At 41.0% G+C, this 26,496-nt stretch overlaps 1 protein-coding gene across 6 annotated transcripts in view; it reads right to left on the minus strand.

The window, feature by feature from the left end:
* Positions 1 to 3,485: 3,485 nt before the first annotated feature.
* Positions 3,486 to 26,496, minus strand: part of Ccdc68 (coiled-coil domain containing 68) — a 48,175-nt gene continuing 25,164 nt past the window's right edge. For 5 of the 6 annotated variants that reach the window (XM_048419490.3, XM_048419489.3, XM_048419491.3 and 2 more), the window contains 5 exons: positions 22,446 to 22,528; positions 18,863 to 18,968; positions 17,810 to 17,893; positions 10,101 to 10,177; positions 3,486 to 7,738 (listed from right to left, as the gene is read on the minus strand). In XM_048419490.3, the coding sequence (XP_048275447.3) occupies positions 7,681 to 7,738; positions 10,101 to 10,177; positions 17,810 to 17,893; positions 18,863 to 18,968; positions 22,446 to 22,528 (408 nt within the window). In that variant the 3' untranslated portion in view covers positions 3,486 to 7,680. The remainder of the gene's footprint in view (positions 7,739 to 10,100; positions 10,178 to 17,809; positions 17,894 to 18,862; positions 18,969 to 22,445; positions 22,529 to 26,496) is intronic. The other variant, XM_085676451.2, reaches the window with a different exon arrangement.

A 26,496-nucleotide genomic window follows, 5' to 3' on the forward strand; every position in this document is an offset into this window, starting at 1 on the left:
CTTATCTGTAACAAAATGCTGCACTATAATAGGCTCTGTTCGGTCACAGACTTGCTAAGAAACTGGCAGTTCAAGGACCATTCTAAACCACAGCCATCCAGCTTCATTGCTCATTTGCCAACGTTGCCCTGTTCCCAGTGTTGGTCTCTTTCCATATGCTGCTTAGAGAGGCTTTGCCAAGATAATGATGAGCTTTTAATTTAATGATCAGCAAGGCTCCCTGTGCAAGTTCGGAAATTCTTGGCCTCGCTAGTTTAACTTTACTGCCCAGCATTGCGTTGGGTACAGGCAGACCTTCTGACCTCATCCTAGATCAGTCGATACGAGTCTGGAAGGTCTTGCTTTCTAAATATTTTATGGAATTCTTTTAAGGCATAGGATGTGCCATATCGAGAGATAAACCAGAGAATCCCGACATTTGTTGTATGTAATTATGGGACCGCTGTGTTTAAACTGTATTTACGATATGTTGTATTTATCAAGTTCTCGTGTCTAAGGAAAAAATTACTTTTATGTGTTACTGCTTCTGCAGAAAATTTAACCAACAGAACAAGGGCATTGCTATTCTGTTGGAAATGCACCAGAGTAGCACACACGGAGGCTTGGGGGCCAGTGCAACACACTGATTATGATTTCACTGAGCCAGTCTCCTTCCTGGAGGGGTTTTCTTATGCTCATCGCATCTCTGCAATCATCTTGGCTTTGCACCAGTTTCTTAACTCTCTAAAAGATGAGGGACTCTTTTATACTGAGTGTCTGAAGACAAAACAACAAAACAAAACAACAGAAACAACTGTAAAGTTGCAGCAGACCTCCTCAGTGTGTTTGATTCATGAAAGGAACTCCATAATGCCTGCACTCAGCATGGGAAGCCACCCTGACAGAGTGATAACGAGGTCTGTCATTTAATGCACTGGACGCTGATGCATATCGCCGTACTCCCACCCAGAAACCCAGGCTGTTTTCCTCTTCTTTCTAGAGAAGGGTACTATGAGGCCATTGGAGCAGTAGAAAACAAGACGACTTAAAGGAGCCACTTAGGCATCGTTGCCCCCATGACCCCTTCCAGAGAAAACTGAAAGGGGGGACCATACAGACTCCCCAAAATCCTTAGCTTCCCCAACACTAAATTTAAAGGAATTAGATAAAAGGGTTTACATCAAAGAAGGTTAAGTGTGGAAGGGGATTTGTGTATGAAGATGATGGATACTGCTGTTTGGTCCCTAGGCCATGGACACACCCAGACTTTCACTCCTTGCTGACTAGTGGGCCTGCCCGAGCATCAGCAGAACCATTTTCTGGTCCAATAGTTGTATCTTCTCCCCTTACTTTCTGCTCTTCCTGTTTTTACTTAAATATACATTCAAGGAGAAGCATTCCTATTTTAAACGACTGCCCTGTTTAAACCATCCATCACCCCATCTAAAAGGGGTAAAGGCATCCTAGCAACTACTTGTCCCTGTAGGCAGCTTTATATTTCCTCTACAATCCATCAGACTTCTGTGACATTATTATCTTCCCTGTCCTTAGAATGTGTGCTTTTCACGGTTCTGGAGATGGATCCCAGGGAACCAAGCATTTAAGGCACAAGCTTTACACCGAGTCACACCGCCACCCTAATAGATTCTTTTAGGAAAATAGAGACATTTATTTGTTGTTTTTTCTTCCCTGACTTTCTCCTTCTCTGTGCCCATAACCACACCCTCTTATATCTCCAGCATCTAGAACTGGATCTAACAACCAAGGAGCATTCAACAATAATCCCTGGAAAAATAAATGTGTAAGTCTTACCTAAGAACACAACTAGGTAAAATGTAGTTACCTACAGCCAATTCTTCCACTTCTCCTCCTCCTCCTCCTCCTCCTCCTCCTTCTTCTTCTTCTTTTCTCCTCCTCCTTCCTCTCTCCCTACCTCCTTCCCTCCCTCCCTCTTTTCTTCCTCTTCTCTCTTTATCCTGTTCCCTTTTCTATGTTTAATGTCTCACTGGAGTAACTATGTATGCAATGTATTGCACATATTTAAGTTGTACATTTGCCTATCTTCTCATGGGTGATACATGTGATATTTTACCCCAATGAAGATATTGTCTTTTTGATATTTCTCTGTCCATTTTCAATTATTGACCTTCCACAGGTACCGATTTTTCACTAGAAGAATCATATGGTATGTTTTTATTTTACTCCAGACTTCCTTTCACTAGGCATAATAATTTGAGATTTTATTAAGTGTAATTGTTTGTTGGTGGCCTAGCTCTTTGGTGAGTTACAGCCCAGTGTGAAGATATTGTCACGTATTCTTTACTCATCAGCCAACAGGCATTTGTTTTGATTTTAGCTTTTGCCTCTTATAAAGATGTGATAAAAAGAAAATAACATAAAAACCTACCTGTGTACAAAAAGCTCCAGTGTCCCTTCAGCAAAAACTAGGCAACTGAATGACTAGATTATGTGACAAATCTAAGCTCAAAACACTCTCAAGAAATTGTCAGTTTTCCAATGTGATGTATCACTTTTCTGTCCTATCAGGAGCTCATGAATCAGTTCAGCTGCTCCAAACCTTCAGCACTGAGCAGCCTTTCTGATTTCCACTATTCTAATGGACATAGGTGGTTAGCTTCCAGTGATTTTAATTTGCAATTTTCTAGCAACTAATGTATTAAGCATCTTTTTGTGTGCATTTGTCTTTAATATGTCTTATTTCATAAAGTAACTGTTGGATAATTTTTGCTCATTTCTACCATGTTGTTGTCCTATATTTTAATAAGTATATAGTCTGGACCACCACGGGATTCACTTTTATGCTTTTGTCAAAAATAATTTACATATGAACCTATTTTGAGTTTCTCTTCTCCATCTATTGATGATGTGTTTCTTTCCTTTAATTAACTGTTAATATCATGAGTTTTGCTTGTTAACTTGAAAGTCAGTGACCTTTATTTTCCTTTATATTAGTAATGTTTTGCTTTTTCCAGCTTGAAGTCTAATCAACAAATTTAAAGTGTGTATATATACATATACATATATATATCAAAGTATATACCATAACATTTTGACATACATAAACAATTATAATTATCACTACCAAGTAAATAAAAATATGCATCACTCCATGTTCATGTATATTTTGAGGATTTAGGAATGTCTTTCAGTAGATTTGCCGTTTCTCAGATATCTGGAATCTAATTGTTTTGGAAATTAGAGTTCTCTGTACCAACTGTACTAGATATAAAGAAAAGTCTGACCTTTTCCTTTCTCACATGTCAGCCTCTTCTATTTCTTTTCCTGTTATCTCTCCTTCTAGCCAGTGCTACAGTATTGAAGATTAGTAGCTCCAGCAGGCATCTTTGCCTGTCTGCCCTGTTGCTCGATGTTAGTCTTTCCTTATTAAACAGATGAGCTGAAAGGTTGGCATGGATGCCCTTTATCACAATGTCAAAGTCCTTTTGATTCTGTTTTTTTAAGAATTTTTATCAAAAACGAGTGAATTTATTCAAGTACTTTTATTCATTTTCAAAATCAATCACATTTTCTACATTTTTGTTGTATTGGTGCATTCTACTAGCAGGTTTTCTAAAGATAAACTAATCTCACATGTTTAGAATACATTATAGCTTCCCAGGATGCTGCTGCTACTTTTAAAACTCACCTTAGCTTTTAACTTAGTTCCTTATAATGGAAGGCAGACAAAGAAGAAAACACACACAAATTTATTTCAAGTTTACATACTATAGATATCTTCAGAAGGATCAAGACACGAAGAAGTGGATACAGTTCTGAGTTTTGGGGTAGATTTGATGATAAAGTAGATAGGAAGTAACCTGTTTGCTCATATCTTTTTGGTATCCTATGTCTTCATACAGGTCATTTCTTTCTTCTTCCTATAAGGACAGCACTCCCCAAATGAGGGTGGCATTGATAAATATCAGAAAAACCCTTGCTGGGTTTTGTTACTTGCTTCAGAGTATAAAGGCGGGACATAAGAGTGATGTCCTGTTTCTGCTATTTTCTCCCAGTATCCTCTTCATCCACCCACTCCCACCCCACCTGATCCCTCCTGTTCCCATCTTCACCTGCCCCCCTTGGCAGTCTACTCATGAGATATATTGTACTTCCCCTGCCCAGGGAGCTCTAAACACGGCTAGAAAAAGAGAAGAAAAAAAAAGAAAGAAAAGTCAGTAAAATTATTCCTAATGATGCTAATGCTGCTCAGCTACATCTGTAACCAGAGCCTAGCATAATCATCACCAGAGATGCTTCACCTCACAACTGAAAGGAGCAGGTGCAGAGACCCACAGCCACGGAACTTGGGAAATCGTGCAGAAGAGGGTGAGGAAGGATTGTAGGAGTCAGAGAAGGGCACCAGGATAACACAGTCCAAAGAATCAACTAAGTAGGGATCCCAGAGGCTCACAGAGACTGAACTGACAATCAGGGGCCCTGTATGGCTCTGACTTGTGTCCTCTGCAACAATGTAATGGTTGTGTAGTGCTTCGGGCCTCAAGATAACGCAGTGGGAGTTCAGCATATCCTTCAGGGGTCAACTCATCAGAGATGCGTATCTCATGGGGGACACCTCGTTTAGCAAGGCGATGGAAAATGTCAGCAGAGATGCACACCTCACAAACCTTATTTGCAACATGATAAGGAATACTGCCTTCTGAATGTGTTAAGATGTCTCTATGTAGACTTGTATGAAGAGCTCTTTCCCTCCAATTACAGCTTGGAAATCCATCCCACAGTGCTACAGTGTGTTAACCTTGTATTGGGCACAATCTTCCCTATATGTTAGTATTATGGATGACTACCCCCAGAGTATATGACTCTAGCAAGAAAGTAATCACAGTCAATGCCCTTGTTCTCTCAACCAGGTCTTTGTACAAACTTAGAAGTCCACCCTCCTGCAGACTTCCTTGGCAGACACTTGGTCAGTGTTAGAGTCCAGGTAAAGAGACCTCTATTGAGACGTTCACAGATGCCCAAAGATAAGAATTATGGCGTGTCTGTAGCTGTTGAGTCATAGCTCTCAGAGAGATAGAGAACAAGAGCGCCCTGCACTCACTCTACCAGCAGATAGGGAAGTACTGTCCAAAGCTAACCTCTCATTAACCTTAAAGCAACTGCTTAACTCCTTGTACTTACTTTTACCTTGGTCTGTTGAAGCAAGAAGTTTATTGCTTGTATTTTACCGTCAGAGATAGCATAGAATGTAATTCTTAGAGCAAAAAGTTTCCTTTCAGTCAGCTAACATCTGGAGAAAGTGCTAACACCAAATACCACATGCTTCCTTTGTTTATTTACCATTGTTGCCTAGTCACCCTAAACTCCCTCTGCTAGCTGGAGAAGAGCTGCACACTGAGGGAAAAGATGATTCTTGCCTTGCACCTGGTTTTCCCTGATTATAATCTCTAACTCGTTTACCTAGTAAGGTTTAAGATAACAGCGAAAGCACACACATTCCCTTCATAGATTTCCCAAATAATTTAGTCTTTTGTTCCCTTAATTAACCTCCTTTCCCTTTAAGAAGTTCCCGGAGGCTTCAACTACCCCCACCATGAGCCATACAGTACGGCTGACAGTAAATGCTTTGTGTAAAACTTTTATGTGTTTCTTGACCTTGAAAGATTCCAGCCTTGCACCTGGTAAGGGCTGGAGAATTGCCGTTTGTAAGTGTATACAGTTGGAAACTTTTGCAGTACCACAGAATAAAGAGCACTTATAATGAAGGGCATTGGCCTGTCTGTGTAAAGTATTATAGAAATCTTTTACTTCCAATTCGCCCCTAAAAAGAAGTCCACCTTTGGGACCCTGGGTAGGGGCTGGAGCCAGTCTCATAGCCCCTACAGTATAACTTGGGCTTCTTGAGGGACTCCTAACAGTGGGAGTAGGGGCTGTCTCTCACTCTTTATCCTGTTCTTGGGACCCTTTTCCTCTGACTGAGTTGCTTCATCTAGCTTTTAACATGAGCAGATGTGCTTACTCTTATTATAAATTTGATATGCCACGCTTGATTTACATATCTGGGAGACTTGTTTCTGAGGGGAAATGAGTGGATCTGGGGGAGAAAAGGGATTGGAAGAGGGAGTAGAAGGAGAGGAAGGAAGGGAAACTTCAATATATTGCATGAAAGAAGAATTAAAAGAAAAGCTTCTGCGGCATTTCCAGAACTGCAGTACCTGGAAGGGTTTATAAATCCACCGCTTTACCTCACCTTCCACGCCTTTAAATACTTAGCGGATAATACTTATATTTCATATGGTACACGGACAGACGGGAAGCATCTTTCCTGGGAGGACAACCAAAGGCCTAAGGGAAAGTCTTCTTTCAAGTGACTGTACTGGCTGATACTATGTCAGCTTGACACAAGCTAGAGTCATCAAAGCGGGGGGAGCCTCAACGGAGAACATGCCTCCATGAGATCCGGCTGTAAGGCATTTTCTTAATTAGTGATGAATGCAGGAGGGCCCAGCATATTGTGGGTGGTGTGAGAAAAAAGCGGGCTGAGGAAGCCATGAGGAGCAAGGCAGTAAGCAGCACCCTTCCGTGCCCTCTGCATCAGCTCCTGCCCCCACATTCCTGCCCTGTTTGAGTTCCTGTCCTGACTTCCTTCAGCAATGTGAAAGTGTAATCTGAATAAACCCTTTCCTCCCCAAGTTGTTTTGGTCACGGTGTTTTATCATAGAAGTGTTAACCCTAGCTAAGACAATGACCCAGTCTCTCTCTTCACTCAACTGAAGTATTGTCTGCTCTCCTGGACGTCAGTATTTCCACAGTTAAGAGTTTAACTCACAGCACTCAGCAGACTCACCTTACATGAAGGCATTCATCAGAACTTGAGCACACTATAACATTACAGCTCATGAATTATGATTATGGCTGTAGACAGCAACCATCATCCATAGGACTGTACTATTTATTTACATTACTATGGAGATATGTGGTGACCACACTGTGTTCTACCCTTCTGCCTAATAATTTCAGATAACATTGATACCAAGAAGAAAATAAGCAACTAAGCAAAATGCACCACTTGCATTTTTATCCTTGGAGTTCTCCTCTAGGAATAGAACTTCTGAAGAACAATGACCTTCTAAGGTAGTACAAGACAACCAGGCCACCGTGATTCTGAAATTCAGGGGCCACCATTGGCTGTCAGATGAGTCCAGAAGAATCCACTCCATTCTCTTCTCATAAATCAGTAGAGATAAATTCTTGCAATAATGATGGGTCAGGAGATGAGATTATGTTATAGTAAGATATTTTTACCTAAAGACCAAATTAAAACATATCATCTATTCATATACATTTACACACTTCCTTTCACGTAGACATGTAAAAAACCACTATCAAAGCTCAAATCCCTTTAACAAAATATCTAAGGATACAAATTCAGATTTTATTTTAATTTGTTAAGTGTAAAGCAGAATTCTTCTTCCATCATAGGAAAGCACCTGATTTCATGTCCTTTTAAGTTAAATTTTTAGGTGAAGGTTTCTTCTCTCCAGTAGACATCTGTTGAATTGCCTGGAATATCACCTTCCTATAATCTTATTGATATGTATAATAAGTTATATTTACATAAACACTGGCATGGTGTCATTTTAACTTCAGAGCTGAAGCTGCATTTGAAGGAATAAATAAGATCTGCAGAGTCCTTCTCTAGCGGAGCTCCATCCAGCCTGTTCACTTCCGTAGCCTGACCAACATCAGATAGGGAGAGGCACCTTCAGGCTTCAGTTCACTGCAGAAAAGACAACATACATTACCAGAGTGGAACAAGGCATAATCTAGTAAGACAATGATTACCCCTACCTCAACTGCCACCATACTGTGAAATCTGAACACACACACACACACACACACACAGAGAGAGAGAGAGAGAGAGAGAGAGAGAGAGAGAATCATTAATGTAACTATTGTAATGGATTCCCCATGGGAGAGAGTGAAACCACATTGGGAAGCCATTTATCATTGGCAATTTCAGCTAGGTTGGATGGGGCAAGAATGAGGAGTAAGAGGAAGCAGAGTTAGTTAGCCTTTCCACACAGTGGAACTATGCAATAGAGTAAATCGAGAAGGAGAGATCTCACATATCTGTTCCTGAAGTATGTTGCAGTTCTGTGGAGCCTGAACCTTCTCCCTTACAGTGTGAGTCTAGTATTTAAAACTATACATGTATGTGCTTATGTATATATGCACACAGCTACATATGTATTCATGTGTTTTGTTTTGCAATATGGACCCTTAACTCGAGTGGATCACCTCTTGTATTCAGCACAAGGGACATCTCTTATGCTTTAATGTCTCAGGGGTTAAAAATCTTACATGTATGTAGTGAGATATAGAATTTAAGTAAGTCTTGGAAGAAATACAATTAATTTGTCCAGGCAAGTTTTAAATGTTATCTCCCTCAAATTAGAATTCCATTTTATATTGGAAAATCCAGGTTTAACTTACCAAACCATACTGCAATTCCATTCTTTAGCAGCTAGCCAACTCTATTTTGAAGATGAAGATCAGACCTTATGCCCTTAACACTGTAATTTCTGTTCTTAAAAGACACAGAATGTCCAGTGTCAACATTTCAAATAGGAGATTTCTCTTCATTGACTTTTTCTAAGCCATAGAAAGAAAACAAACTCTTTAAAAGTATCATCTTAAAATCAGGTAGTAGTGGTGCTCACCTATAATCCCAGCATGTGGAAGACAGAGGCAGAAAGATCTCTGGGAGTTCGAGGCCAGTTTGATCTATAGAGTGAGTTTCAGGAGTCAGGACTGCTACAGAGAGAAACCCTGTCTCCATAAATCAGAGAGAGAGAGAGAGAGAGAGAGAGAGAGAGAGAGAGAGAATATAATATTTAACTGTTAATTAATTGTAGCTAAAAGCCACCACCAAAGACCACTCTCTCCAGCAAACCTCTGTATCACACCACCAGACCAGACAGGGTCTAAGTCACTTGACTATGGCATAAAGCTCACTAAGTTCTAGGAAACAGTTATACAAGGCAGGGACCAGAACACTGAGCATCTTCCCTTCTCCAGGAAAGCTGAGTCCCCTTTGAGTGCCTCTAGGGCTTAATTTTTTTCTTTTTAGAAGTTGCAATGCTAGTGACCAACAAGCTTGAGGATTTAGCACCTGGAGATCCAAGGGGACTTGATTCAAAGCGGCTTCATCTCTACTCTCTAATTATGTACATCATTAGCAAACTACATCTTTGTCGCTAGGAGTCTTAAAGAGAGAGACGAATCTGTCTGAATTCCTAGACTAATGCTAATCATAGCGAGCCTGATTTTCCACCTCAGGCCCTGTGCCCAAGAGTCTAAGAAAATGAGACTCTTCCCTGCAGGGACCAGACAGTGAAATTCAAAAGCGGCCAGAACAGGAAGTTTTTAATCACTTTTTAAACGATTTGTGTAATTACAGGCTATGCTTTCTCTTAAGTGAGCATTCCCTAAAGTTTATGGAAATGAGGTTCTAGCCCAGATTCAAATTCTGAATCAGTCAACAACAATAAACATCACATACAAAGAAATGAGTCTGGCTTTCAGTATCATTTTGATTGCTTCCTTGGGTCATCATCACTGCTTGAAACCATCCATTTGTAGCTGGTAGTTGCTGAAGTTAGATGTTCTTAGCAGTGCAGAAAATAAAATGAAATAGGAGGACCCAGTGGTTTCCCGGGACTATTTACAATCTATTTGATTGAGAGCTGACAAGAAAATTTTAGTAAGTACTAAGAACTAGTGATTAAAACATCCACTAAGGACAGAGCAGCTGAGGAAGAAGGAGAATGGAGGAAAATGATGTGTAATATTTGTAAAGAAAAGTGCTGAAATTAAGGTTGGCCTTGGTTTAAGGCTGAGAAGAGGCGGGGAAAGATGCACAATGCATGCACTTAGTAAGTGTTAATATATCCAACCTCAAGTAGGCAGTAGTGGATAAAACAATCAATTCAGAGCAATAGATAATGTGGTGGTTAATCCTCAACATGAACCTGATGCGTTTAGGGGAACTTAGGAGATGGACTTCTGAAGATGTCTTTCACGGCATTTCCAGACCTGACATAGCGGGGAAGATGGGGCAAAAGGGAGAATGATCTTACCTTGTAGAGACAGCCTTAGAAACTGGTGCCTTAGGAGTCTCCATCCAATTTGCCACCTTGGTTTTAAGTTCCTTATTCTAAAATTGGAAGGCAAAAGGTACAGAGCTCAGACAGCAAATCCACATCTAGCCTACATTGTCAATCCTTCCACTCGACTCCCCACTGGCCTAATACCTACAGAATATTTTTTTGTGGTTATTTTATCAGAACCAAGGAAAACAATGTTAAATACTGCTTAAAAAATCACATAATGTGCCAAGGGACTAAACCCTGAGATTCATCCTTTGAACTGGTTGAGTTTACAGAGATTCCGTCTCATAGGCAAATGAAAATAATCTTAGTGGTACACATGATACTGATGACATAATTATCCTTTTGAAGTAACCACTTGATTACAAATCCTGTAAAAACAGGTATTATTACATAATTATATAATTCTGAGAGATACAACCCGTGACAGCAAGTAAAAGGAGATGGTGCTACCACTTATATTTTACAGTACAGTCAGCCACCACCTATGTGTCGCCATTTAGCTACTTAGCTTCTTTATATCTAATTTTGTCATCTACATAACAGATTCCTGAAGCACGATTAATCAAAATTCAGGGAGAGAAATTGGGGTTCAATCCAAAGATTCAAAAGCAAAGCAGCCAACTAATGGCTCTTCCCTCGACCTCAGTTCAAAATGGCGATCCTGCTTCCAGGAATCTCAGAAAGAGACTGTGACTGAGAGTTGTCCCCTCCCATCTTATACTTAACAAACCTCTCTAATTCTGGGATTAAAGGCATGCACCACCTGGTTTCTATGGCAACTAATGTAACTCTGGAATTAAAGGTGTGTGTTACCACTGCTTGGCTGTAAGGCTGACCAGTGTGGCTGTTTTACTTTCCTGATCCCCAAGCAAGCTTTATTTATTAAAATACAATTAATGTGACACTGCAGATTCTATAAGAGCATTTTCTTCCCATATTTGAGATGAGGTAAAGGTATATAAATTACTCATTCAGTCTCCATCACAGGTGTTGACTTATAGACAGCTAGTTATTATACTAGTCTACTTAGTATTTTTATCATGAAAAGTTGAAGTTCTGCTATATGACCCATCTTTCAGGGTGCATTTTTCTATCTATTTTTTACATGCTAAGAGAATAACTGCAGAGAATTACTCCCAGTGAGACTGACAGGTGATGGTATAATCATTTCACATATCTGGAAAATGAAACTTTAAAAAGTGAAAGATCATCACCCATGTTGAGTTGCCAGTTGGCTGAAATGACAGGTCAGAGGTCATTAAACCTGTGGGGACCCAAAAATGTGAGCCCATTTTCACCTTGTCTGATGGTCAGAGAGTTGGAGGTTGTTCTAAGTGACTGACAAGCATCCCAACTCGGGATGTGATTGTTTGATTCTCTTAACATTAAAATAGCTCATACAAGAAGGTTCATGCCATCCTGACAGGTGGCCAGGATATACAAATGTACTTCTGCCCCTTCTTTTGAAACTGTGAGGTAACCTGGGGAGTGGCTGCCTTCAGAAAATGTGGTCTAGAGCGGCTACATTGCTTAGACAACAGCATGTTAATGATCTGATGTCTCAAAGTGTTAGAGCAATTGACTGTTTCAGTTGTCCTTTGTATCATGTTAATAAAGTCTTTTGTTACATTCTCTCTCTGTTTAATTGGTTATAAAAGCTATGGAAAAATAAACACAGGCAGCTTCAGTATTCACTGGAATGCCCTCATGGTACTTTATGTGGTTTCTGTTCTTATTAATTTTCATGTGTCTTTGTATTCTTTACTCATATTTTTAAATTCTCACAACCCTATCCTGGTAACAGGTAATTTTGTTGAGGCCGGTCCATGACATAAACCCAAGGTTTTCTAAATCATGCACATCTACAGAAATGAGCTCTATACAGGGAAATATTGCCTTCCAAGATGCCATATGCCATTAATCAACAAACCTATTGTGATGTATGGATTACCACTTTTCCAGCTATTGGTCACTAGTATAATACAGACCCTACTCCCCCAAAAAACATTGCAGATATTGCCATTGCTCCTGGTTATGCTCAGAACTTGGTGGTAAGATCCTATTTCTGAAGACACCACACACTTGAGTAATAGAACTCTAACTAATCTAACTGATTAGGGAAATCTAACTAATACTGATGTGGACGCTTCATCCCTACTAGCTAGTTTTCATGTGCTGGAAGGTGCTCTGTACTCTACTGAGGAAGAAAACAAATCAAGAGATTTTCCTTGTTATGAACCCTGGAAGCTACAACAACTGTCTTGATAAAATATGCTCATCAGTACACTAATGGCATGAATGTTACCAAAACAACCAACCACCATCTGATTGGATTTAAAGTCCACTTAACAAGACAAAACTCATACCTAGTATTGTTGACTAAGCCAAGAATCCATGAATCAGTAAGTCCCAAATGAAAATGCGTTTTTATTAGTTAACTAAATGAACGTAGCTTAAACTTCTCCATATTTGTCATTATATTCATAAATAAGCACATCTCTCAATCATCATCAAATAATCTTGTTTTTGCAATAGATGGTGATTAACAGAGACTCATTACTGGTCACAGAGTAGAAAATAAGAGACTGTGGAGTGCTCAACCTTAAATGACAAATCTACCTCACACCTTTTTCCTCTGTGGCTCAGGAAACATCATAAAAAGAGTTGTAGAAAAACTGTAAGATCCAGAAGTAGTGGAGGACTGATATGTGACATGATTTTCTAGACACAACAGGGACACTGTACATATGAACTCACAGTTACCATGACTGTATGCACAAGACCTACATAAGAACAACCCAACCAAATTCCCAACATAGATATGAGAGTGGCTCATGAAGTCCCACTTCCAGATGAGGAGCTATTGATCACTGGTTCCTGCTGGGAGAGAGATACTAACAGTTTTCTTTAGGGATGTGACTCCTATATCTTGCTCATGCTTCTATTGATGATCCTATAGCCATCCTGACAGCATTCAGTGGGTTAAAAAAAATGAAGTTGATAAAAAATAGTGGTAGGAGGTATTGGAAGAGTTAGAAGGGAGAGAGGGAGAGTGTCTTTAATCAGAATACATCACATGCATGTATGAAATATTCAAATGATTTTAAAGCATCTGGGACTTACACATAGATAGGTGAAGTGACGATAGAAGAGGCTGTTCTTTTCAAGTCATATGATTACGTTTAAAGAAATATTCTTAGGACATATTGATTCAGAAATGCTACGACTTTGGAAAAAGCCAACACCAAAATATAAAATTTTGAAAAACAGACATTAGATTTTGATAGAAATCTATCAGGAAAAATTTTTTTGAATATCTAGCATATAAGACTTTTGTCTTATATGTATTGTATATACATTATTTTTCTTCCTTTGGCTTAGTCAACTCTAGAAAACATGTGTACTGTGTTTTAAAAAATTCTGTATAATATATAAAACAAATTATAGAAAATTAATAAACATATTATTTATCAACAGAGTGAAACTAAATAAACTCAAACTGGCAAAGTACCAGCTTTGGGTAAACCTTTGGTAATATATGCAGCCCTCATATCCAACTCCGGTCTGTGGGCAGGCTGTTTGACTCCACAGCTCATTTTCTTTTCCCTGCAAGGTATTATTTTTCTGCATGACCACAAGAATTAGCCCAGACTCTTGATTTTGCAAGTAAATAACCAATGATTACAAGAGGTAGAGACATTTAAGGGTGTCTGAAAGGAGTCCAGGTAAAGTAAAAATGTAACTAGGAAAAAAATCAGCAATCAACTGCGTTAGCCATTAAGCCTCATACCCCACCCACTCCAGCAATCTAGTATCTGTAACATGTACACACTAAGTCAGTACCAGGGGGATATGAAGAAACCAAAGAAAGCTTTTGTTGATGGAAGATTCTGTTCTACCCGGTCTCTCAGCCATTCAGTCCCAAAGAAACATACAGAGGTCTACATTAATCATAAACTGGTTGGCCTATTAGCTTAGGCTTCTTATTAACTAATTCTTACATCTTAAATTAGTCCATTATTCTTGTTTATGTTAGCCACATGGCTTGGTACCTTTTATTAGCAAGGCATTCTCATCTTGTTTCCTCTGTGTTTGGCTTCCTCTATGACGACTGCAGACTGACTCTTTCCTCTTCCCAGAATTCTCCTGTTCTAGCATTGAAAATTTCTCTTTCTTTTTTTAAATTAATTTTATTGAGCTATACATTTTTCTCTGATCCCCTCCTTTTCTCTCCCTTCCCCTTCAACCCTCTCCCATAATCCCCATGCTCCCAATTTACTCAGGAGATCTTATATTTTTCTACTTTCTATGTTGATTAGATTTATGTATGTCTCTCTTAGGATCCTCATTGTTGTCTAGGTTCTCTGGATTGTGATTTGCAGGCTGGTTTTCTTTGCTTTATGCTTAAAAACCACTTATGGGTGAGTATATATGATAATTGTCTTTCTGGGCCTGGGTTACATCACTCAGTATGATGTTTTCAGCCCCTTTGGATATCAGTATGGTGATTTCTCAGAAATCAAGACACAGAAATACCACCTTTGGGTATATACCCAAAGGATGCTCAATCATAACACAAGAACATGTACTCAACTATGTTCATAGCAGCATTATTTGTCATAGCCAGAACCTGGAAACAAATGTCCCTCAACCAAAGAATGGATTCAGAATATGTGGTACATTTATACAATGGAGTACTACACAGCAGAAAAAAATAATGACATCTTGAAAATTTCTCTTTCAATATGTAGGATGCATATTATCATTGAAGTGATAGTAGAAATAAAATAAGATAAGAACCATTTAATAGATGTCATAAAACAATAAGCAACTGATGATTATAGAAAAGATGTAAACTAAATCAGAGTGACCAGAATAGTTTAGGGCATTTTCATACACATAAAGATTGAACCTGAATCTTAAAGACAAGGTGAAACAGGCAAAGTAAAAAAGGGAAAATCCCATGACTGTGGTTCCTACCAAATAAGCCTGGGGTCATCAACGTCACCTGGGAACTTGTGGACTTAATAAAGCCTCCATCTCCCGACACCTGAGATCAGAACCCATGTGCCTGGTGATGACTATGATAAAACTCGGCAGGTCCTTTTAAGGGTCTATCAACTCTGAGAAGTAGTGGGCTGAGAAAATGCATCACTGTCTCCAGCATGTATTAGACCTGTGAGAACTTTAAGATGGACGATAGAACTGACATCACTATACAGTATTCCATTGTAATCTCAAGAGTTAAGAATATACATCTCATCCAGAAGATATACTTCCGTTAAGACAAACTGATAATAAACATCGTGTTTCTCTTAGGAGACAAATCCAATGCATGCACACAATGAGTGTAGGCTCATATCTTAGGCCAAGTATGTGACTGAGGAAAGTCTCCACGATCAGTACTCAGTCCATGATGATGTAGTTGAAAACTCAGTGTCACATTGACAACTTTGATTGGAGTAAGAATATACTGTGATTGGACAATTATGCAGAAGCTGATGAGACGACACTGTCTACAGAGTTTATAAAGTTGGTAGGTTTGGAAGTGTTATTGTCTTAGAAAGGGACCAAACTTTTTGTGACAGAATCAGCCAGTGCTGTTCAGTTTCATAGTCAGTGGCAGGCTTATCATTAAAGTGCTAGCTGGTCCACTCTTGGTATGTCTTGTCCAGATTAGGAGCTGTGCCGAGAAGAAAGTACTGGGAATAAGCTTGGAGCTATCTCACCATAGCTCCTCACTCACTAATCTCCTCAAACATCTCCTGCTCAGAGAAGCCTTCTCTGCCCTGTTCCTCCTGCACTTACTTATACTGTCCTAGCATTTCTTGAAGCACTTAGCACTCCTGAAGATCATTTGTTTTTTTGCTAGGTTCTCAACTGCAATGTAAACTAGTTGAAGCTCAGGAAAGCCTGACCCAACAGTGGTGCTCTCCTGCACAGAAATACACAAAATGTTTTGTTGAATGAATGAATTAAGTGAATGTAGATGAACTGGCCGTGTATGTGTCTGGCATGGCCTAAATCTTGAATTCCACCCCAAGCAGATTATAAACCTTAGACAGGCCTACAGTCTCAACACTCAGGAAGAACTGGTGGCAGGAATATAAGAAATTCAAGGTTGTTCTTGGCTGTGTAGTAAATTCAAGGCCAGTTCATTAATAAGTCTTGGGTTTTTAAAGTTCCAAGGGAAGGAGTATACTACTGGCAAGAAAAACATCTATCTACTCAATAAAATAAATTGGAGACCACAGGGACACTCACTAGATGGTTCCAAGCCTTGTTTATAAATGAAAAACCAAAACAAACAAAAAAACCAAACTGCCTGGGGTCAGCTATACTCAGAGAATCCAGAGAAACACTGAAGGGTATTATCATATCATTCTGAAGAGTCTGTAGCCAGCTCACATGCTTCCAGGAGGGCAGCACAGGTCTGATTATGTCCCCACTAACTGGAGTGTCAACAATCCCTGACTGAACCTGGAATATAAAGGCAGAAGGACATGGAGAGAGACACACTTTCCTGGTTCTACTACTGGACCTCAAAGACAACTAAATCACTGCACAGCATCTAGGAAAGATTATAAACTCATTGGATAACAAAATTCTTCCTTGGAGGGATTCCACCTTTTGAGGCTTTCCTGTGCTTCCTGTGAGGTGGATGGAATCTACCATGAAGAGCCAGGAAGAGGTTTACAGGAGAGAGAATGAGTGAGTTGCAAGAAAAACGTGTCTCATCATAGGAAATTAAAATATGCTGCTTCTTTTTTTTTGACTTTTCAAGTCTTTACAAAAACATTTAATTTTAAAATGCTCATCCATGATGAACTATTAAGTTAAAACTAGCAAAAGTAGAATGTAATACAACTGCAAAATTACTTTGCTAAAGTTTCTAAAAAGTCAATTCTTTATATAACTGCCGAGTGGGAAGCTCTTCATTTTACAGTCATGGAGAATCTTCTGCTGTGAAGGAAAACCAACTCACACCACTTTTCCAACCAACGCCCAAGAAAAGCCTCTCATTTTACACTGAGTTTGAAAAACATTCAAAGGCATGATAGGTTCAGAGACTTTGAGATGTAGTTAATCTCGGAGGCAAGGCTGGGAAGCCAGAGTGGATATAAATGAAGAAAAATATAAGGAAGAGGACATCACAGACCAGAAAAAAGTGTGAGAACCAGGAGTCAAGAAGCCTCACTGTCTGACTCGAGAAAATTTACACAAGGGCAGCCCTGATCACACCTCTTGAACTAGAGTTCAAGATCATCACCTGTTTTGCCAGTACAGTGAGTATCCAGGGTGAAATGTGACTGAACTTTTAACCTTTATTTAATATCTAAAACTAATAATGAAAATTTAACACATGTGTTCAATAATAAGTTAGTTACAATGTAATTGTTATTGAAAGTAAGCTATACTTTCTCAAGCATAGCAGATGCATATATGCCGATAAAGAGACTGAAGACACACATTCATAGATACCAGGGTACATGTACAGACATTCAGACACAGTCAAATGCAATGACATAGAAACACATTCAAAGTCACACAAGCACATAACCATTCTCAAGTGTATGCACATGTGATAATGTATCATTTACATGCAGGCGCACACTTATGTATACATACCCAGGCAGTACTAACACTGAAACATACAGTACAGATTCTCTTCTTACCTGAGTTTCAAGTATGTTGACTTTTTCTTTCAAATTTTCAATTTTTTCGTCTTGTTCCTTTAAAGTACTTTTTAATCCCTCCATCTAAGAAACAGGAAGCATAATTGGGAAATCTTGTCAGGCCACGGGGAATTCGGTTACACAAATCAAGAATGACGCAGCTTTATATGACTAGATGATGTTCATAGAATCAAAAAGATGCGATCCTGCAGCATGGGCAGAGCCAACAGGCCACTTAAGACCACAAGCCAAACTGCCACTCAGGGGGGTCACTACCAATAGTGCCCCCTCCATTTTCAACTATGGGAGAAACCTACCTACAGAAAACCCAACGGGAGCCTAGGTGGGGAAAGGCTGCAGTGAATAACATTTGCCTCATCCTGCAGAAGAACTCGCTGCGGAGCAGAGTGAGGCTATTTCCTGCTTTAAAACACCCCCTAGAACTGCTTATTAGGGTACAAAGATGTAGCAGTCACATCTGGTTGTAGCTGGAACCCCAGCTACCCGGAATGCTGAGGCAGGAGGATTCCAAATTCAAGGCCAGCCTGGGCTGTATAGCAATTCCCAAACTACCTTGGTCAATTAATCAATTCATTTTACACTATCTCAAATTCAGCGTCAAATAGGGCTGTTGCTACAGCTCAGGGTTAGAGCATTTAGCTAGCATATGCCAGGCGTAGTCAATCTCTAATCCTGAAAATAAATAGCCCACACAATCCAGACCTGATTACTTAAGAAAGGTTTAAACATCCTAATGTACAACGTCTCCCACTTAACAGTGAGCAACATCTGACTTAAAACCTTTATGCTTGTACAAAAATTCCTAAAATATCTAAACGAGCAGCTAAGCATAGTTTCTCAGACTCTCTTCTGGAACCTGACAGGTGTTGACATTATAGGCAAGAGAAGCTGCGGAGCCAGGTTGCCTGAGAAACTGAAAGGCTATGTCGGGGGAAGGCGAGTCTCGGGACTCAGCTTGCCAAACTGCCCAGGTGTGGTCTTGGCTTGTGGTAAACCTGCCATCTACCTGCGAAAGGCCCTTGTTACCCTGACCTCCTGGATGATGTTGCGCAGGTTCTGATGCTGGGAGTGAATCACGAACTGCAGGTGACAGATCTGCTCCTGGAGGGTGGAAATCTCTGCTTGAAGATCCTGGCAGCTGAGGATGCACAGAGAGGAGGAAGGAGTGAAGGAATTTTTGCTATACCGGCCTCCCCTCCTGCTGTTGAGCCTTGAGCAGTTAAGGTCCCAGGGATCCAGGTACACACAAGAAACCTGAGGAAGGATAGCCCTGTGCTCCGCTTGTATACGAAATTGAATGAGATGTGCATTAGGGTCAAAAGCTGCTTCTGGGTAGGGAAATGACTCCGAGGCTGGAAGCCTAAGGACCTGAGTTTGGATTCCCTGAGTTCACCTAGAGCTGGGTATGGCAGCCAACATGTACAACCCCAGTCTTTCCACAGCAGCGTGGGAGGCGGAGACTCACAAACAGCTGGAAGATCAAGAGGACAGCTTGCTTGGCATGCAGAGAGGGGGACAAGAGGCCCTGTTTCTGGAACACAGTCCTTTAAAGAACCCAGTTCCCAGCAGAAACAGAGACTTTGGTCTTTGCCTTAGGGAGAGGCAGCAAGAAACAACAGCAATTAAATGTATAGTCTATCTGTTTTTCCATTCCATGTTCATGGGCAGAAGTATTGGGAAGGAAGGAAGTGAATGTCTGCTCTTAGCGGGAATGTTTGTGCTCCTGAGATTGGAACAGACCAGACTGTGAACTCTCAGTCTCCAGACATTGCCTGTCTCATCATTTCTAAAGTTCATGTGTGTCCCACTAGCATACATCACCGTCAGATTTTAGTTTTTTCTGGGCTTCCACCTGAGCAACTCCTTTACCAGGGCAAAGGAGGCTCGGGTGGAGATTTCATGACACCCGGAGAAGGACTCACACACCAAAGGAATAAGTGGGGAAATCAGACCCCCACCAAGGACTGTGGATGCTGGAGATCTTCAAACAGTTCAAACAGAATGAGAGGAGCCCAAACCCAGGGAGTCGGCAATCCGTGAATTTCAAGGAGACTGGGACCAGGCAAGCAGGGCAGCTGAGACATTGTAGGGGGATGCACAGCTCCCTGGGAGGAAGAGTTGGTGAAGAGATCTGGGGATGGGAGGATGAGGAGTCTCAGTACAGGACAGCCACAGAAAGCACAGTTCTGGATATGAGGAGCAAAAGAAATTAGTGTTAAAATTTAAAAAAATCCTCCAATGAAAAAGGAAAAAGAAGAAAAAAAAAGGAGTAACAATGGCCTAGCTAATGGTTAGACTTGGGTTCCCTCTGAGCAGAAGGGAGCCAGAAGTCTGGGCGCTTTGTTGAGACAAAGGGCTTTACTACGTATGTGTGTGGTTAGATTTTATAAACTTGACCCAAGGTAGGATCATATGTGCAAAAATAAGGAAACTGATGAAGCGCCTCCCTCAGATTGGCCTGTAGGCAAGCCTGTGGGTCTTTTCTTGATAAACAATTGATATGGGAGGAGGCTAGGACTGTGCCATCAGTAACAGGTCGTCCTAAGTTAGAGGAGAAAGCAGGCTGGGCAAGTCATGAAGAGCAAGCCAGTAAGCAGCATGCCTCCATGGCTTTTCCTCTTTGTCACACAGGGGAGTAAGAAAACTCGTCTCAGAGGCCATCAGAAGTTTTCAGAAATGAAAGAACAGGTATCAATGCCCTCCATGGCAACATGCAAGGCTCTGCTTTGTATGGGAATACTGAAACCAAACCACTGTGGCATCTTCTGAGACAAACCACTACACACTTCAGAGTGCAGAGGTTGTCCTTGAGGATCTTCTAGAAGGATTCCATTCGTGCAAAGGTGGTTACTCTGTAAGCTGCAAAATATCTTATCCAAGATGACAGCAGCAACAATGTCTTACTTTTAAGAAAGTAACTCTGCTCTTTTCTGTATTTTCCTTATATCTATCTAACCTCAGACTAAGAAAAACATCTCATATTTGTGGTGCATTTACCAGGCTTTTAGTGCTTCAACTTAAGAGTTCCACTTATATTGATTTCCTTCTGGCTGTCACCCAGTAATGTGAACGATGGTTCCTCATACAGCTCAGCAAAGGTAAGAAGGAAGACAGGGGTTTGAGATGTCTTCTGCCTGGAAATGCGGTAAGACTGGATGTTCAGTTCCTTTCTAGAAACATAGAGCACGCGCTTTACCCCAAGAAATTCCCAAAGCTTCCTCAAAGCTACTTTTGAGAATTCCGTATGCACTGCTCATACACAGCAGATTAAAATGAAAGATTAGGTTGCTTAGAAATCAGACAAGACACCTCTTATTGTCTTAAACAAACAAACAGAAAGGAAACCCTCAAACTCAGACTACCTGGACTCTGAAAGGAAGGAACACTGTGTAAGGCCATAGTTCAGTTACATAAGAAAGATCTTTACATCTAAGAGCAAAGAGGGGAGAGAAGGAAGGAGAAAAGGGAGGAAAAGAGAAAGGCCAAAAATAAACTTGACTAGAGACAATCTGTAAGTGTTGCCATGGCCTATCTGCTCTCTGTCTGTATGTCCTTCTTTACCAAGACAGACAGTGACACACAGCTACCATACGTCTGCTCCCTTGGGTTCTATGCTTATTCACAGGGAGGAAGAAAGGAAAAATAACAGATTAATATGACAGATTATTCAAATATGTGAGTGCAACTTGAAGTTCAGCCTGTCTCTGGCCATTGCCATAAGTGCCCAAGAATGCATAGTTACCAGCTGGCCAGAAAGCACAAAGTATAACAACAGACAGTACAAGATAGATAGCGTAAGAAAGGAATGAGAAATAGGGCGAAGTCAGAAGATAAAGGAGTAAGGATGTCTGTGACTATATGATAGTACAAAGGACAATGAAAATTTGTCTCCTGGATGCTCATAATAGTGCCTAATAACCTAGAGACCGAAGTCCTTGATGGTTGAAGTCTGAAGCTGAAATAGGGTTATGTGTAATCTTGAACTCAGAACACACCAGGACTAGAGTGAGTTTAGAATCAAAAGGAAAGGGAGAATCTAGGGAAATGTGATATGGGTCAGGACCTGACATTCCAGCAGCACAGCTGCTGCAGCGACCAGAAGCTGTCCTGCCTCCTGAGTAGAGACTAAGACATAACAGGTAGCAAATGACGAATGTAGCCAAGCCACCCCAGCAAACTAAGGCTGCTTTCCATACTATTCTTTTTGTTTTCTATGGAGTTTGAAGAGTGGCAGGCTCTAAGAGTTTCATCTGATGACTAGCCAGACTGATGTAGGTGGTGGATGGGACACTTTCTCAGAGATGAAAGCATAGAGGATAAAGATGTGCCAGCAACTTTGAGTGAGTAGAGAAGTGGCAGACTCAGGCTTCAGAAGCATGAACTCTCCAAGTGGGTCTCCCGGACCTTCCTGTACTCCGGCCCCTGATCCCTCATAGATAGGAAATGGGACGCACGTCTATTAATCCTAGAAATTTGACATCCTTTCTTCCTGCATCTGCCCTACTCTCTCTATTTCCTCTAGAAGTATAAGTCCCACCTGCCTACAGTCCAGCACAGCCACGAACAGGAAAGCTACCAGACACTGTTATTTTTTTTAGGAGGTAGATTTTCAAACCTTTTCGAATGTGCGTCATTAGACTTGAGCTGCAGCAGCTTGCTTTCCAAACACGATTTTCTCTCTAGGAGTGTTTTCTTTTCCTAGGAGAAAACAAGATACAGCTTTTGTTTGTGTGTATGTGTGTGTGTGCTTGCAAACTGTTCACAATAGCTGTGTCTCGTGATGCTGGAAATATAGTCTGCGCCTCAGAGCTCCTCTCATCTGAGCAATTACAAGGTGTCACCGAGAAGCCTGGCCAGGCAATGCTCTTTGTGTTTTAAAAGCAAATCAGAGCCATGTCGTGAGTACTGTTCCAGATGGGCATGGTGGTGAATGTGGTTAATCCTCACACTTTGGAGGTAGAGGCAGGAGGATCCAGTGTTCAGGACCGGCTGCGGTGCAGCATTGCAAGTTCAAGATCAACCCGGGCTGCACGAAATCATGTTTCAAAATAAATGTCTTCATGATTCCCTCCTTTAGCCTGAATGACAAAGCCTGCTCTTTCTCCAGCCCACGGCCAAAATGGAGCCCTTGCAGCACCACCTCGACCACCCACCTTGCCTGTGCCATCTGGAGGAAGAAGCCTTTATGGCCTCGCCCAACGGGAATTCCCTTACTGTAGCACCTGCCTCTTGAGCACCTTAGGAGAGCGGTTGGTACCCAAGGAAACCCTGCACACACGGTGATGTGTCCACCGGCTCTAACAGCATCTGCCACTGTGTAGGAACCAGGTAAATAGACGCTTAATGAGGGATCAAGGCCACAAATGCTGAAGCTGCTTCCTAATGAGGAACCAGGAGAAACTCTAAGACTGTGAAGGAATATCTTTTAAATTAGGGTGATTTAATTATTAAACCCAACTGCTCATCTCATGGGAAACATGACAACTTCAGGAAAGGCCGGGCTTGGGTAAGCAAAGTTTGTGCTGCCAGTTAGAGCCAAGTTGGGGGAACCAGGAAAGGCTGAAATGAGGAAGAAATGGCACTGACAACATGGGCAGTCCTAACTGGAAATGTCTCAAAACATGCACAACACTGTTCAAGATTACTGCCTGCCACAACATGTGAATGGACAGACACCTCCCAAGGCAGTGCCACACAGCCGAAACCAGGAAGCTCCTGCCATACACTGATCTGGTTTTGAAACTTTGTCCAGGGTTTTTTAACCTCTCTGGACTTCATCAGTGTAAAGAAACATTAACCAAAATTTGAAATAAATGTAAACTGTAGCATGAAGATTTAGTGGGACACTATTCACTAACGGGATCCAACAATTACTTAACAGTTCCAGACAATTTGCTTGTTTTACTTTTTTATTGGTTAGAACCCAATTCTCTGAAGTCTCATGTTAAATTTTAGATTTTTGTTTCATTTTGTTTTATTTTTGAGACCAGGACTCTTATAGTATATGGACTAACTCTGAAATCACACTGTAGCCAAAAACTGGCTTTAAACTCATGATCCCCTTGCCTTGGTCTCCCTGGTGTTGAATGACAGGTGGAATCTTCCATATCAGATTTAAGCTAGATTGCTATCAGATAGAAAAGATAATCCTAAAAGTTATAGTTTAATTGTCTTAAGGGATATTAATTAGATACACCTAGAGTGGGAACACAGCCCTGTATTTTGTCCAACAATGTGCCACCCACCCAATACTTATAAATACTTTATCAAATTAATTTTACTATCATACTGGTTCCCAAATTAGCGATAAATTATGTTTAAAATGTATTCTTTATCTGTTTGTATGAGCCATATTTTTAACTTTATGAATATCCGTAAAATGAAGTTAAGATGGAATAAACGGTGCAGACCATATGTGTGGGATGAGAATCCTTCTTGCTCCCCTGGCGGAGAGCTGGACTTCAATACACAGGAATTTAAAGGTACCGATTACTTTATATCCCGTGTGAGTTGCTACTTTTAATTATGCTGACTTATTTCGATTATTTTCTTCGAGCAATTTTGCCCCACAGAAATGATTCCACATTAACCTTTTCTGTGTTAGCCTTAAGCATCTCCAAATAATTCCTGGGAGACAGCAGAAGCACCTTGAAGCTGATGTTGGTGTCTTCTTGCTCAAGGAAACACTGCCACAGACCACACACTATGAATATGTGGGGTGCAGAGAACATGTAAAGGTTCTCTTGGTTAACGGATGCTTACAGCCTGGGTCAGAGACAGGGCAGCTAAGAAGAATGTGTTCTACCCTAGCCAGGGTTCCTGCATATGCCACGGCTCCTTCATGAACTCCTCCTGGGCAATGCACGAAACTGCACTTGCCTAGCACATGCTTCTTTTCCATACACCACCTCACTGTGGGCATCTGCTCCGTCTCTGAGGGTTTAGGATCTCCCTTCACTGTTGATCAAAGTGGACTGACATGTTATGACATGTGAAGTGTTACCACATGAATGTCTTAATAACCCAGAATATAGTCTTTCGAAAAATAATTGCATTTTTATTTACTTATTGTCTGTGTGTCTGTATCACAGAGTGCATGCGGATGCCAGAGGACAGACTCAGGTCGGCATGCCTGGCGGTGGGCTCCTTTACCTACTCAGCCATTTGACTGGCCCCAGAACATAATTCTTTATCCAACATTAGAAAACAGGTGGACGTAATAGGAAGGCTTCTAAACAGAAACGGGAGATTCTGGAATGGTTTCTTGTTTGCTCCGGCCTCATTGATTAAACCACGGTGAGGAAATAGCGGGTCTCCCAAGTGCCTTTGAGCCCTTAGATTCTAGTGGGGCCAAATCAATGACACGCGCAAACAAATGTGAACCAACAGAATCGCACTGCTGGCAAAAGGAACATATGCCGTGCTAAAATGCTCTTACAGGGCGTTTCTGCTAGTTTCTTGCTGTGTGTTCGGAATTCATTCTCACCGCATTCCTGATTAAAGTGGGACAGATGGCGGAGGTTTTAAGTAATGTCTTCATTACCAGACCTCGCAGCACTAATGGCTATTTCCTGGAGCAAGGCCTTGCTCAAGTGAGTCGCAAATGAACCCTTCTCGGGGAGCAGCCAATGCCGGGGCAGTATTTATCAGCCTTTCTGAGGAGGTGGACTTTTCATCTTGACTTCCATCTTGAACTTGCATCTGCCCCCATTAATACAGAAGGCTCGGCGCACTCTCCTTAATCCCGATGTGCATTCCCCACCCAAGAAACGTCCATACAGCCCGCTCTCTCGTTATCTGCGGAGCCCAAGAAGGCATTGCCAAGCTTCGCTGATTATTTGATTTACTTCCACACTTGTTTGGAAAAGATGAAATAATATTGAGCTAAGTGTGTTTTAAAACAACAGCCTTGTACGTTGCTCCTCTATTCTATCCCCACTCACCTCCTCTAACCAGAGAGACTCCAACAGACCCTACTTTAGCTATTCCTCAACAGATTTGATATTATAAATTTTAGGAGGTTATCTCGTGGCTTTGCTTAGCATGACATCCTATCTATCTACTGTAGCACAGACCTCTACAAGAGACTCGCAGCTACGGGCCAATGTCAGTACTCCTGGACCCACTGCCCTACCTTATATGGGCTTTCAGCTTCTCCACTGGACCCTTAGGAGAATTAAAAGCAGGAGAACTGGAAAGTTCTTTACGCTCAGCATAATCCAGCTATATACCTTGTAATCATCATAAACGATGATTATTTTCAGTTCGCTCACAAATATCAGCCTATCTCCTGTGCCTGGCTGCGTGCATCACAGCGCAGATGCTCAGTATCTTGAAATAACAGTAGAATAAACACACCCAGGAGTCTGACAAGAGCCCGTGTCTAGTACCGTAACTCTCGGAATTGCTCACAAAGGGAGCTTTCTTCCGCTGTTCTTTTCTTAGGTTTCAGGCACCCACGGGTGACCACTAACCTCACTCTGGGTTTTAGAGATGTTGATCACAATTCTATTCTCCCATTTCAAGTTGGTTAATCAGTTGTTTGGCTCCATAATTCTAGGTGCTTTAGAGAACTCGATACAAATATACACTGAGCTTTCTTAGTTCCTCAAACAATTTACAGCAGTATAAAATATTCTGACACCATCAGACCCTCAACAAATACT

Source organism: Myodes glareolus, chromosome 13 (assembly GCF_982192425.1).
Source record: "Myodes glareolus chromosome 13, mMyoGla1.1, whole genome shotgun sequence".
NCBI lineage: Eukaryota > Metazoa > Chordata > Mammalia > Rodentia > Cricetidae > Myodes > Myodes glareolus.